Below are 13995 nucleotides of genomic sequence, written 5' to 3' on the forward strand. Positions count from 1 at the left end.
AGATTTTTACCCTAATTTTTTTATCTTATTTGAAGTTTTTGCTTCCTTATAGAAAAGTCAAAATATTATTATAAATGCTTGAACATATTTTTGAAAGGAAAATGTAATTTTCTTTCATGTTTGGTTTAATTTTTTTAGAGGAAAAGTTTTTAGATCTATGAATTGAAGATCTCTATTCTCGTAACATAATACCATAAAAAGTCCAATGTAGTCGTTTAAAAATTTTTGTTTAAGGAGAGATTTTGCTTACACTTTTATCGTCTTTTTATTAGTTTTTCTTTAAAAAAAAATATGTAGGTCGATTGATCATATAATATAATAATATATGTTTCTTTTAGTATAGTTTATATGTCATATAATTTGCAATTGTAAGCTTTCACACTACATCCTAATTACTTTTGAACCCAACTAAAAAGCATAAATAAAACAATTGTATATTTGTAAACTAGCCATATTGGAGGGGGAGGGGGGGGGGTTAAGGGGAGATAACGTGCTTCCTAACAAAGGTGACTCTGTATTCAATGAGACTCGAACACGAAACCTCTTGACCAAGGATGAAACAATACTTAAATCCACCACAACCCTTGTTGGTAAAACAGATAGAGTATATATCACTCTCTCCCTGTTGCTTTTTTACTTGTCATTGTTGCTTTCACCGATATTATAAGATATATTTTAATTTTATTAGATGAAAAAAGTTGTAATTATAATATTTTGTTATCATAAATCAACACAATGTTTTGATGTTGTCAGTGATAGTTAAGTTTGCATCATACTTTATGCCTTGGACAAAATGGAGAATCTGGTTTGAAGGTCAATCATACGTAGTAACATTATTTGAGTCCAGAATGAAAAAAGGTAAAAAGATTGAGCAATGTTTTGGAAAAATGTAACTAAAATTGAGGATCAAATCAAAAGACAGTATTTTTATGAAAGAATGGATACCGTTAAGTGTATATTGTAAGGCTTATATAGACATAGTTTTGTAAAGTTCATGACAGAATAAGCCTTACAAGGCTCATACTAATACCAGGCTTACAACATACAAAGAAGGTACATTTTTTAAAAATAAAAAACATTAATATTTCTTTTCCATTATTTATTCAATTTTGAATAAAAAGGCACATTTTTTAAAAAAAAAAGTATTTCTTCTCCATTATTTATTCAATTTTGAATAAAAAGGCATATTTTTTAATAAAATAATATTAATGTTTCTTCTTCATTATTTATTCAATTTTGTTGTTCATGTGTTTCTGTGTTTAATTCAAATCGTTAAGAGCCCGATAATATGATAACCAAAAAAATGTTGTAAGCCCGACGTCAGCATGAGCCTTGTAAGGCTTATTCCGACATGAACCTTTCAAGGTTGTCTAACCATAAGCCTTATACTCAATTTTGTTGAATTTTTTAAAAAGACAATTACTCAATTTTTTGCCATTTTAGCTCTGAATTCCACATTATCCTATTTTACTTACATTACATTACAGTATAATTCTTTCTTATGAAAAATTTCGTATATATTTCTTGAAAAATGAACGCAATGTATCTAGTTCATGAGTAACCAATCGACTCATACTTTTTTACATTTATTTAGAAAGTTTTTCCTCTTTGAAAGGACAAAAATTGAAAAATAAAACTGAAAATCATGAGCGGATTGTTGAATATTAGATTTGTATTAGTTTGTGAATTGAGATTATTGTTAAGATATGACACCTGAGCCTAACTCAATCCCAAGAATTAGCTCATGAGGGGAGGTTATCAAATTCTCATCCCTCTATCGATGTGGGATATCTTAACACTCCCCCGAACACTAGGACATCAATCGAAGCGTGAACATGTCTAAATAGGGGCCCATCATCAGTGAATAACAAATTGGAATGAGCCTGACTCTCATATTATGTTAAGATATGACACCTGAGTCTGACTCAACCACAAAAGATAGCTTAGAAAGAAAGAGTTGTCCAAATACATATAAAAAAACAAATTCTCATATCTCTACCGATATAGGGCATCTTAACAATTGTCAATACTAAAAAGGTGGAAAATAAGAAAAGGAAAGCAGCCATAATAAATATAACAACCATATTGGAAAAACACATCCTTGAAGATTTGAGCTTTCTACAGAACCATGGACATCAATATATATATCTTGTCCTAATATTTTGTCGTATATTTTTTAGGCTTCGAAATTAGTTATTAATTGTTTTAATATTTTGAGTTATATACTTTTAAGGCTCCTTGGTTATTAATTGTTCTAATATTTCTTGCCATATATTTTAAATGCCTCTTAATTATTAATTATTCTTATATTTCTTATTATATATCTTTCTCTTACAATATTTTTTTATGACTCCTATATACCAACGATATAACATCAAATTTGTCGATCAATTAAGCAAATCAAATTACAGAAATAAATATATCTTTAAAAGAGAAGGAAATATAATATATAAAAAAAACACAACTTATTTAATAAAGCTAAATGATGTCGACATGACAAAACAACATGGCAAGAAAATCTTTTACATAAACATAAAAATAAAATTATAAAGAAGTTACCAAAAATATTCTTCCTTCCTTTTAAATTAATAGAATTATTGATATATTTGTTATTTTTTAAATTAATTTAATAATTCAATTAAACTACTTTTAAAATATTTTTTTCAATTTTATTCTTTATTAATTAGTATTGAAATTAGTTCTTAATTATAAATTTGACGATAATTAATTATAATAATAATAATAATAATAATATTTAACTTATGTGTTATATAAATAACTCAACAATTCAATTAACTTGAAATTGTGAAAATATTTAATAACTTTTCAAGGAGATATTAAAACCTTCAGAAATTCTAGATGCACATGTGATGATGTGGGCCCTCCAGTTTCTTTTCCATAAACGAAGAAGTGCATTGGCACAACCTCAATAAATATAACCAAGCAGCTATGTGTACTTGGGATTCAAGGTACAATTTGGTCATATGGATCACATTTGAGATCGGAGGGAATCCGCTAGACTATCTAGCTGGCTAAAGATAATTTGGGATACTTATCAACGTTCGGATTGGATGTTGTCTCATGATTTTGATGAATTGCGTCTATACTGAAACATAGATAAGCTTAAGACATTGTTAGAACAAGACAAAAAGGCTAAAGACAGTCTTAAGGGTGACTTATTTCACACCTGAGGTGCAAAGACTGTTGAAACAATTGCAAGAGAGATGATAAGTACTAATTCAAAATTTTAAGTAACTAATTAATTGATTCATATATATCATTATAAATTTAAATTGTCATTTAAAGCCAAAAGAGTTAAGGAGCAATCTCATTGGACCAGAGGTTTTCAAAAAGACTCAAGTCAGAAAGAAAGAAAATGAATAGGAGCTTGATGTGTGGGTGGAGGAAAAGGCCGCACGAACTTTTGTAGGTTATTTAATATGAATAATATATATTAGTAATGAATATATTTATGATACATATATATATTTATATATAGAGATATATTTTTTTTTGATATGCATAATGATTTCAATTAGTACATTGTTGAGAATCTAGATAGTTCGGTCGAAATGATACCTGAACTGTCTATCCAAATTCTGAAAGAAAAAGTGGGGGGGGGGGCACACAGGGGTAGTTGTTATGGTCTAGGCTATTAAAACGATATAAGACCAGTCCATTCAAACTTAGAAGGTATTGGATCGTCACTTCAAGGAGAGGCACTTGACGATGTTCAGATTGTTGGTATGTCGCCTGAAATAGAAAACTTAGTGGCATTGGCAGAGGTCGGATGGGAAAAGAGTAGATAAAAAGAAAATACATGAGTAAGACCATTGAGAAAATTAAAGAACAAGTGATGAACCTCACTCGTTAAGCTACTAATCCAGCTCCCGAGGACGACGACGACGACAGCGATAAGGATGATTATGTAGATCCCACTCCCTAGCTTAGGTCTCTTTTTATTTATTAACTTCTTGAAACGAATTTTAAAAGACTTTATAAGTCTTTCAATTGCGATTTGGATACTTTTGAATGTTAATTCAAATTTTATGTTTTATGTTTATGTAGCCTGCTTATAATGTTGTGTTTTTGATTGGGTTGAATTGTATTGAGTTGAATTTGCAGGTGGGCGGCAGTTTCTGGTGTTACAAAAATTAGAGAAAAAGCGACGTACGATGTGGTTTTGTCTGTCAGTTTTCTAGATTTTCAAAAAAAATTAACTTTCATACTAGCGACAACAAGGTCCTTTAGTCCGTCGCAATTTTGAGATTTTCAAAAAAACAATTTCTGAAAAAAGTGACAACGTGCATAGTATTCTAGCAATCAAGAATACGATGCACGTTGTCACTTCTTTTTTTAAAAAAATAATGGACACCGTATCTTCTTTTTAAAAAACAAAACCTAAAAAAAATAAAAAAGATATGAACGTGACACAATTTGTTGCTTTTTGAAAAGCGTCGACCCAAAAAAGCAATGGACATGTCTGCGCCGCTTCTCCGTCGATTTTGACCCAAAAATGATGGAGTCTATCGCTTTTGGCCGTCCATTTTTTTACTTCTTTAGTTGTGGTACCAAAAAAATAAAGAAACAAAAGGGAAGAATATCAGAACTAAGAGAAATCAGTAATGAAGAAGGCAACAAGATGGAAAATCTAAGTAATAAAATACAAGTAATTCAATTGAGAAATATGAAGATAGGAGAGAAAAAAAATTCAACAAACCAATTAAATTCAAATACAAATGAAATGGACGGAAATTCACCAGTAGGGAAAATGACAAAGAGCAATAAGAGAATAAGCACGGATCAAAAATAGGGGAAGACAAAAGGGAGGAGGAGGAAGAAAAGGACATAACTGAAAATATCAATGAAAAGCAAATAAAGAGATCTATCACCAAGGTATACAAAAGAATTTTTAATGGTCAAAACGCGCTACAAAATTGTTGGTAAGGGCAGAATCACAATGAGTAGTATAACAAAACCACTAATGTGTAAATGATGATAGACAAACTCTTATTCTGGAATATTATATTAGTTAGCTCAGAACATTCTATTGAAAGATTAATTGATCTGAAGAAAAGAAATAAATCTGCATATATTATCCTTATGAAATCGTTTCAAGGTCCTTTGAAATACAAAACCTAAAGAAGAAAGTTCGAAATGAAAAATGTCGTGGAAAGTAGCTCATCCAAAATTTGGATGTGCAAGATCATTTTGTGGGATATAGACCAACTTGTTGGCATCCCACTGCAAGGTCACAACGACGCGGTGACTCACCAAAAAATAGTAATTCAATTTATAATGAGTTAAGGGGTAAAGTGGGTTAATGAGAGTCACCACCTAATTTTAAGAAAACAAGGAAATCAATTAAAAATCTACTTAAAGAATGTGTTCACGAAATTGTAGATTCTAGGTAAGGGGTTCATGATATTCCGAAGGGAAGTGTTAGACATCTTTCGAAATCCTCAAGTGTGGGTCCTGATTGAATTCATTTTTTTTTTCAAATTGAGGAGAAGATAACAATAACATACAAGTATAATAAACATGCAATATACACAAGTAATATGATAAAACAATAATACATGAATCAGCCTAATCAGCCTATGGTCAATAATATACAATAATGAATCGAGAATATAATTCGAACTTAATTTCAATAGCTTCTGAGAAGCAACTTCGGGTACCGACAAAGAAACTTAGTAAATGTGTCAATAATGAATAAATATGAATAAATAAAATACTAACCTTAACCTTAATATAAAATTCGTCTTATTAACATGAAATGCCTTAGAAATCAACGATAATTTCTTCATCAGTCATTTTTAACAAGAAAAATATAAATATAAACTAAATTTCCGTCTTTTAACATAGGGAAGGACTATAAAGGCAACATAGAAATTTTCTCATTGACCAATTTTAACAAATAAAACTATTTAATATAGCAAAAAATTATCAGATATTAACTTCAAACAAAATGAATGAACATAATAGAAATAATGCTAATAATAATAACGATAATAACACCAACAATAACATTAATAACAAGACTACTACTAATAAATAATATAAACTTATGTGAGCAATAGTAAAACAACAATATAAATGACTTAAACATCCAACCAATCGAGTGATAAAGAAATAAAATAAACAATAAATAACTAACCCGAATGATTAACACAAAAGTAACTATAATAAATAAAACTGAAGAAAAAGTACCCAAATTACATTAAAAAAATTACTATAGTCATTAGAAATAAACTCAAAACAAACCAATAATCAATAAGAAACAAAACAAAAATAATGAAAATTGAAGAACTAGTATCATCCATTCAACAGTAATGATATAAAACCAAGTAAAATAAGTTATAAGCGTAAAAATGTCACTGGAAAAGAGAATGGAAGTTGTAGGGCAGATCTGGTTTGGTGTTATTGAGTTTTAAGTCCGGTGTTGTGGTGAAACTCTAGCTGTCCTGAAACAACGATGGGTTTGTTTTGGTATTTAATAACAGATAGTATTAAATAAATAGTATTAAATAATATTAGTATTTACTGTGTACTAAACCTAGTCCTATTAGGATTAGTACTCCTTAATCCTAGTCCTATTAGGATTAGTACTCCTTCCTATATCTCCTATATATATCTCCCATGTATTCCCTTATTAGGTTAACACTTCAATACAATCAATATTCCTTCATGGTATCAAGAGCCAGAAAACCTAGATCTCCTTTTCTCTAGGTTTTTTTCTCTCTTTAGGGCACCGATCGTTCCCTCTCTTCTCTTGGGCGACGGCAGCCATGACAACCGAGGTGGATCCTCTCGATTCACTTCCTTCTGGCGTTAAACTCCTTCTCAGGCATCTTCATGCCCTGATTCCCGAAAAATTATCAGACATAAATTACCCTACATGGAAAATAACCGTTCTTACAGCCCTTGAGGCCAATTACCTTCTCAAATACGTCGATGAAAGCACAAAACCGCCGCCAGCAGTCATCACCGCCACGGACAAATCAGAAAAAACCAATCCGGCCCATGCCGCCTGGAAAGCTGTGGATGGCCAGATCCGATAATGTTTGATTGCGGTCATCTCTCCCACGGTTCAGAAACACGTCCGATCCTACACAACTGCTTCAGCCCTGTGGACGGCCCTCGCAACACGCTATGCATCAATTTCCCACTCTCATATTTTTCAATTGCGTGATCGTCTCCACACAATTACCAAAGGCACGAAAACTATGGCGGAGTATTTAGACGAGGTCTCCACCATCATCACAGCCCTCGACACCGTGAACGAAATCATTCCCGAAAAAGATCTCGTCATGTGCGTCGTTCGGGGGCTCCCATCAGCTTACTCCTCCATTAAACAGGCGGTTCGCATCAGTCCAACGCCCGTTGACCTGGCTACTCTCTCCTCGTGGCTAAAAAGTGAAGAAATCAACGTGGATCTGGAGAGCAAACTTCTTCTCCGAGAAGCCGTTGTTATGGAGCCGGCCACCGCCCTCACCGCAAGCCAGAACTATCGCGGGGGGCGTGGTGGCGGCCGGCAGGGGAGCCGCGGCGGCTACGGCAGAAACAGCGGAGGCCGCGGGCGCGGCGGTCGGCAGGGCAGTCGTCCGCCGTACGACGGTCAGCAGCACGGCAGCAACAACAGCCTGCACTCCTTCGGCAGCGGCGGGCAGTCATCTTCCAGCGGCGGGCAGGGCACTTACGAGCGGGATCGTCCAACTTGTCAAATCTGTCAGAAAACAGGACACACCGCTGTTCGTTGCTGGTTTCGGTATGAGGAGAGCCGAAATAGTGATAACCGTGCCAATTATGCATCTCAAGCCGGCCCTTCCTCTGAATGGCTGTTGGATACTGGGGCCAACATGCACGTTACTTCTGATCTATCCAAGCTTAACGCTCCAAATCCATATCATGGCTCCAATGGTATTACTGTTGGCAACGGTGAGTCCCTTAATATTTCTCACACTGGCACGGGTACCATTAAAACCCCCACCGCTATCTTTCACCTAGGTAACCTTACCCACGTCCCTTCTATTAAAACCAATCTCCTTTCAGTTCACCAATTCACAAAAGACAATAATTGCTCACTCTTGTTCACCTCTAATGATTTTCAGATCCTAGACAATACTACCAAGAGGGTGATTTTTCAGGGCCCCTGTGAGCATGGTCTGTACGTTCTTCCTGGCACAAGTTCGTCTGCCCACCCAGTTTCAGAAAGCGTTCCTGTGGCTCCGGTGGCTCTTTCGGCTGATGGCCACAGTCTGTTGTGGCACAGTCGTCTGGGTCACCCGTCTACTCAAATAATAAATTCTTTAATGTCTCAATTAGGTTTTTCTTCCATTCATGTAAACAATTGTGACTCCTGTTCAATTGCTAAATCTCATAAATTACCTTTCACTTTATCTGAGAAGCGTACAACTGCACCTTTTCAACTTATTCATTCTGACCTATGGGGTCCTACTGCTGTTCCTTCATTTGCTGGTTTTCGCTATTATATTTGTTTTGTGGATGATTTTACAAAATACACTTGGTTGTACCCACTAAAACACAAATCACAGGCATACACCACCTTTGTCACTTTTGAAAAAATGGTCAAAACACAATTCAATTCTCATGTTAAACTTTTTCGAAGTGACAATGGAAAGGAATATGTCAATAACATCTTTGGCCAGTTTCTGCAATCCCTGGGAATTATACATCAAACCTCCTGTCCATACACTCCCGAACAGAATGGGGTGGCTGAGCGTAAGCATCGCCATCTCATTGAAACGGTGGTTACTCTTCTACATCAATCTCATCTCCCTGTCTCCTTTTGGGTAGAAGCTCTAGCCACCGCAAACTACCTCATTAACAGAATGCCCAGTCACACTCTCTCCAACAAATCACCCTATCAACTCCTTTACCAAGAACTTCCCAATTATACCAACCTCCGCGTCTTTGGGTGTCTTGCCTACCCTTGGCTACGCCCTCATATTACTCACAAATTACAACCCCGATCCCGTCCTTGTATTTTTTTGGGCTATCATCCTACCTCCAAGGGTTATCGCTGTCTTGACCCACAAACTCATAAAGTCTACATATCTCGTCATGTCAAATTTGTCGAAAATGAGTTTCCCTACGAGTCTATTTCCTCCTCCACAAATACATCATTCATTGGCGTCCTTCCCCTTTTTCCAACATACTCACAGGGTCCCTCACCACCTTCCCCCACACCTCCACCCACTACCCAACCACCCCTCATCACCCCTTCGACCGTCACCCACAATACACCCGCAACCACCACCCACACTCACAACCAACCCGAACCACCCCATACCCACAACATCTCCAGCCCGATCCGTTTTGGGTCCTTCCCGGCCACCCCCGAATCACCACCGCCCGTGCCACCCCCCAATACTCATCCCATGTTAACCCGTGGCAAAGCCGGTATCTTTAAACCCAAAACCTTTCAGGCTACCATACTACCAAATACACCCCTTCCCGATAGTGAACCAACAACCTACTCTGTTGCCTCAAAAAATGCTTATTGGCGTCATGCTATGGATGACGAGTTTAAGGCTTTGACTGATCAGAAAACTTGGGTTCTTGTACCTAAGCCCCATGGGCGGCACCCAGTGGGCTGTAAATGGGTGTACAAAATTAAACACAATGCAGATGGCAGTATTTCCAGGTACAAGGCTCGTTTGGTTGCTAAAGGCTACAATCAGGAGTATGGGCTTGATTACTCCGAGACATTCAGTCCTGTTATTCGGCAGGAAACCATTCGCCTGGTACTGTCACTCGCCGTGCGCAACAATTGGCTCATCAATCAGTTGGATGTTTCCAATGCTTTTCTTCATGGCATGCTTGATGAAACTATCTACATGACGCAACCACCGGGCTATGTTGATCCCCGCTTCCCTCAACATGTTTGCAAACTCCAGAAGTCTCTGTATGGGCTCAAGCAAGCCCCCCGTGCTTGGTACACACGTCTGAAAACGTTCCTCCAGGGACTCGGCTTCACGTGTTGCGTACACGACACGAGTCTGTTTACTCGACATTCAGCACACGGTACAGTCATTCTTCTTGTCTATGTAGATGATATCATTATTACAGGCTCTACTGCAGCTCTCATTCAGGATGTCACTCGAGCTATGCATACTACCTTCAAAATGAAGGACCTTGGCCCGTTACATTATTTTCTGGGAATGGAGGTTTCTCGGACAGGCAGCGGCTTGTTTCTTCATCAGTCAAAATATGCTCGAGATCTGTTGCAGAAAGCTGGACTGGAAAAATGCACCAGTCAACCAACACCGATGGCAGTCTCTTCGTCTACGAATGGAGCCGACACCCCCTTTGCCGATATCACCCACTTCCGCAGCCTCATTGGGGCTCTACAGTATCTGGCCATTACCCGTCCTGACATCCAGTTTGCTGTCAACCGAGTTGCTCAGCGCATGCATCAACCAAGTGAACATGATTACCATTGTCTAAAACGCATTCTCAGGTACATTTTTGGCACTCTTGGTCGTGGTTTACTCATTCGACCCGGGGACTTGGAGCTTCGGGGTTTCTCAGATTCAGATTGGGCGAATGATAAAAATGACAGAAAATCTACATCGGGGTTTCTCGTTTTTTTGGGACCGAACCTGATCTCCTGGTGTACAAAAAAACAACCCAAGGTCTCTCGGTCCTCGACTGAAGCTGAATACCGCGCCCTTGCTCTTCTTGCTGCTGAGACCATGTGGGTCACATATATTCTTCGCGAACTCCGCGCCACTCACACTGTTCCTGCTCTCTATTGTGACAACAAATCAACCATCTGTGTGGCCAAGAATTCCGTCCTACACACCAGAATGAAGCATGTTGATACCGATTGTCTCTTTGTTCGCGATGAAGTTCAGGCCGGCACCATGACTGTGCAGTATGTACCCACTGAAGAACAACCGGCTGATATTCTCACCAAGCCTCTCCCGAGCCGACAGCACGATTACCTCAGTTCCAAGCTTCCGTTCGCTTCCGCTCAGCTCAGCTTGAGGGGGGATAATAACAGATAGTATTAAATAAATAGTATAAAATAATATTAGTATTTACTGTGTACTAATCCTAGTCCTATTAGGATTAGTACTCCTTAATCCTAGTCCTATTAGGATTAGTACTCCTTCCTATATCTCCTATATATATCTCCCATGTATTCCCTTATTAGGTTAACACTTCAATACAATCAATATTCCTTCAGTATTGAATCAATTCGCTGGAGAAGAAATGGAGCAAGCAATGAGGGTGACCTTTGGCTCGTTGGAGCTCATTGATATCGAGGAGAAACACCTGAAAACAAAAGAAAAATATGAAAGGGGAAGAGTGGAACGGAGAACTTGTACGCGTTTAGCTCCGGTTCATCGGAGTTATTGCCGGAATTGCTGGCTTCGGGAATAAAGAATAAGTATGGTCGTTATAGTGGTGGAAAGGCGGGTTTTCTGGTTTGTTACATGTGGTCGGAGAAATTTGAGGAACGGGGTCTGGTTGGTGTCGTTTGTTCACTTGTTGTGTGGGTGAGGGACTGTTTTGCCAGAGACAATGGAGAAAAGGGGAGATATGAGCTCGGTTTCGCCAGAAAAATTAAAAGGGAGATGGGGTTTTGAGGGTGTCTTTGTCGATTTTTATGTTGAGCTTGTTGGTGTAACGATGGATCTCGTCAGAAAATGTGGCGGGGTTTTGGGGTCTCAAAGAAATGGAGAAATGGGGAGGCGGTGGTGGATGTTCAAATGGATCTGGTGGCTATTGGGAAATGGAAGTGAGGGAAGGGTCGAGGGGTCGTTAGTGGTGTTAGACTGGTGGAGGTCCGTGAGCTCACTGGAAAATTTTAAAACGATCAAAGCCCCCTCTATTGTGAATAAACAATCTGAAAATTCTTATCACTAAAAATATTATTCACCACCCTTTGACTGGGCAAACTTTTATTCAAATAGAGAATAGAAAACAAACAATAGTACAATGCCTCTATCTTAAAACTGTGGGCCAAAACCACCAGTTAGTAAAATATCTATGTATGAAATCTTATTCATATTGGAAAAAATTTCTAAATTTTGTAAAATATGAAAATAAATACTAACAAATATAACATATAAAATAAATATGTAAAAAATGTTACGAACATAACCAATGACATTGACATGTAAAAAATGCAATTTAACATTAATAGAGATTTTACAAAAATGAACAAATATTTTAACGAATTGAATCGGTTGTGACAAAATAATATAAACTGAATTAACTGATAAAAATCTTAATATTTTGAGAATATGGATAATTATCAACAATTGCATTTAAATTGCCAAACATGTATTTTGAACAGTTGAAATTTTTTTTAAAAAAAGTATTAACTTTAGAAATATCAAACCAAAATTTGGTGTCAACAAGTTGCCTCTTTTTTTATTAGGATCGATGAAAGGAATCCTAGTCAAACAAAGTTGACGAACCCAAATTTGGTTTGATACACCTTGAAGGAAACAAAACGAGACGTTAGTAGAGCTTTTGAGCTATACTCTACATTTGTCAATGGGACTGAAACAAATATAAGGCAAGGATTGATTGTAAATTGGAAAAATATTCACATACCTTTGATGTTACTTTCAAAATTGCACAACAACAATCGTGTACCTCTTTGAAAGGAGGACAGTGTGAATAACATGCCACTTTGAGTGAGGTGACATCTTAACTTTTCTTTTGAAAGGAAGACGAACCAAGTTGAACTTAATGTGTCACTTGAATGGAGATGACAACCCAATCTTGAACTTAATATGTCACTTGAAGGGATGCGATGACGCATCGTGTGTCTCTTGAAAGGCCCAAATCCAGTGTGAACATAACATGCCACTTTGAACGAGGTGACAACAAAAGAGTCTCTTTGAAAGGCGAACATCCCAATTCGCATATAGTATGTCAAATTGGACGGGGTGAAAACCAATATGTCTTTGAAATGCAGATGACACATCTTAAATAACGCATGTCACATTGAACGAGGTGACAACATAACGTGTCTCTTTAAAGGCGGACGACCCAACTTGAATATAACATGTCACTTTGAACAAAGAGACAATCGAACGTGTCTCTTTGAAAGGGGGACGACCCGACTTGAATATAAGGGGTCATTTGAAAGGAGATGACAACCCAACTTGAACATAATGAGTCACTTGAAGGGAGATGAATACCCAATCTTGAAAATAACATGTCACTTTGAACGAGGTTATAACCCAACGTGTCTCTTTGAAAGGCGAGCGACCTAACTTGAACTTAATGTGTCATTTGAAGGGAGATTACAACCCAACTTGATATAACATATCACTTTGAACTAGGTGAAAACCCTATCTATCTCTTTGAAAGGCAGATGACCCAACTTGAACATAACATGTCACTTTAAATGAGGTAAAAACCCAACATGTCTCTCTTTGAAATGCGGACGACCCAACTTGAATTTAATGTGTCATTTTAAGGGAGATGACAACCCAGTTTGTCTTTTTGAAAGGTTGACAAACCATCTTGAATATAACATCTCATTTTGAAAGAGGTGACAACTAAATTTGTCTCTTTGAAAGGCGGAAGACCCAACTTGAATGTAATGTTTCCTTTGAATGCAGATATAACCCAACTTGAAGTTAACATGTCTCTTTGAATGAGGTGACAACACAAACTGTCTCTTTGAAAGGAAGACCACCCAACTTGAATTCAACTTGCTAGTTTGTCACGACCCAAAACGGGTCGCGAGTGGCACCCACACTTAACCTACTATGTGAGCGAACCAACCAATCTAAACCCCAACATTTCAACCATAAATAACAAAATATAATGCGGAAGACTTTAACTCATTAATGAAAATCGATTAAATAACTTATAAAAACTCAATACTATTTATTCCCAAAACCTGGAAGTCATCACCACAAGAACATCTATCCTCAAATTACTAATCTAAGAGTATCTAAGAAGCTAAAATAAGTAAAAAGCTAGTCCATGCCGGAA

General features: G+C 37.0%; 1 protein-coding gene across 1 annotated transcript in view; it reads left to right on the top strand.

Annotated features, from left to right (window-relative positions):
- LOC114075339 overlaps nt 1-11800 on the top strand; it is a 13313-nt gene extending 1513 nt beyond the window's left edge. Inside the window, 3 exon segments of the mRNA XM_027913819.1 lie at nt 4126-4189; nt 11334-11583; nt 11679-11800. Coding sequence (XP_027769620.1) covers nt 4126-4189; nt 11334-11583; nt 11679-11800 — 436 coding nt within the window.
- Nucleotides 11801-13995: the final 2195 nt, after the last annotated feature.

This window comes from Solanum pennellii, chromosome 12 (genome assembly GCF_001406875.1).
Source record: "Solanum pennellii chromosome 12, SPENNV200".
Classification (NCBI taxonomy): Eukaryota; Viridiplantae; Streptophyta; class Magnoliopsida; order Solanales; family Solanaceae; genus Solanum; species Solanum pennellii.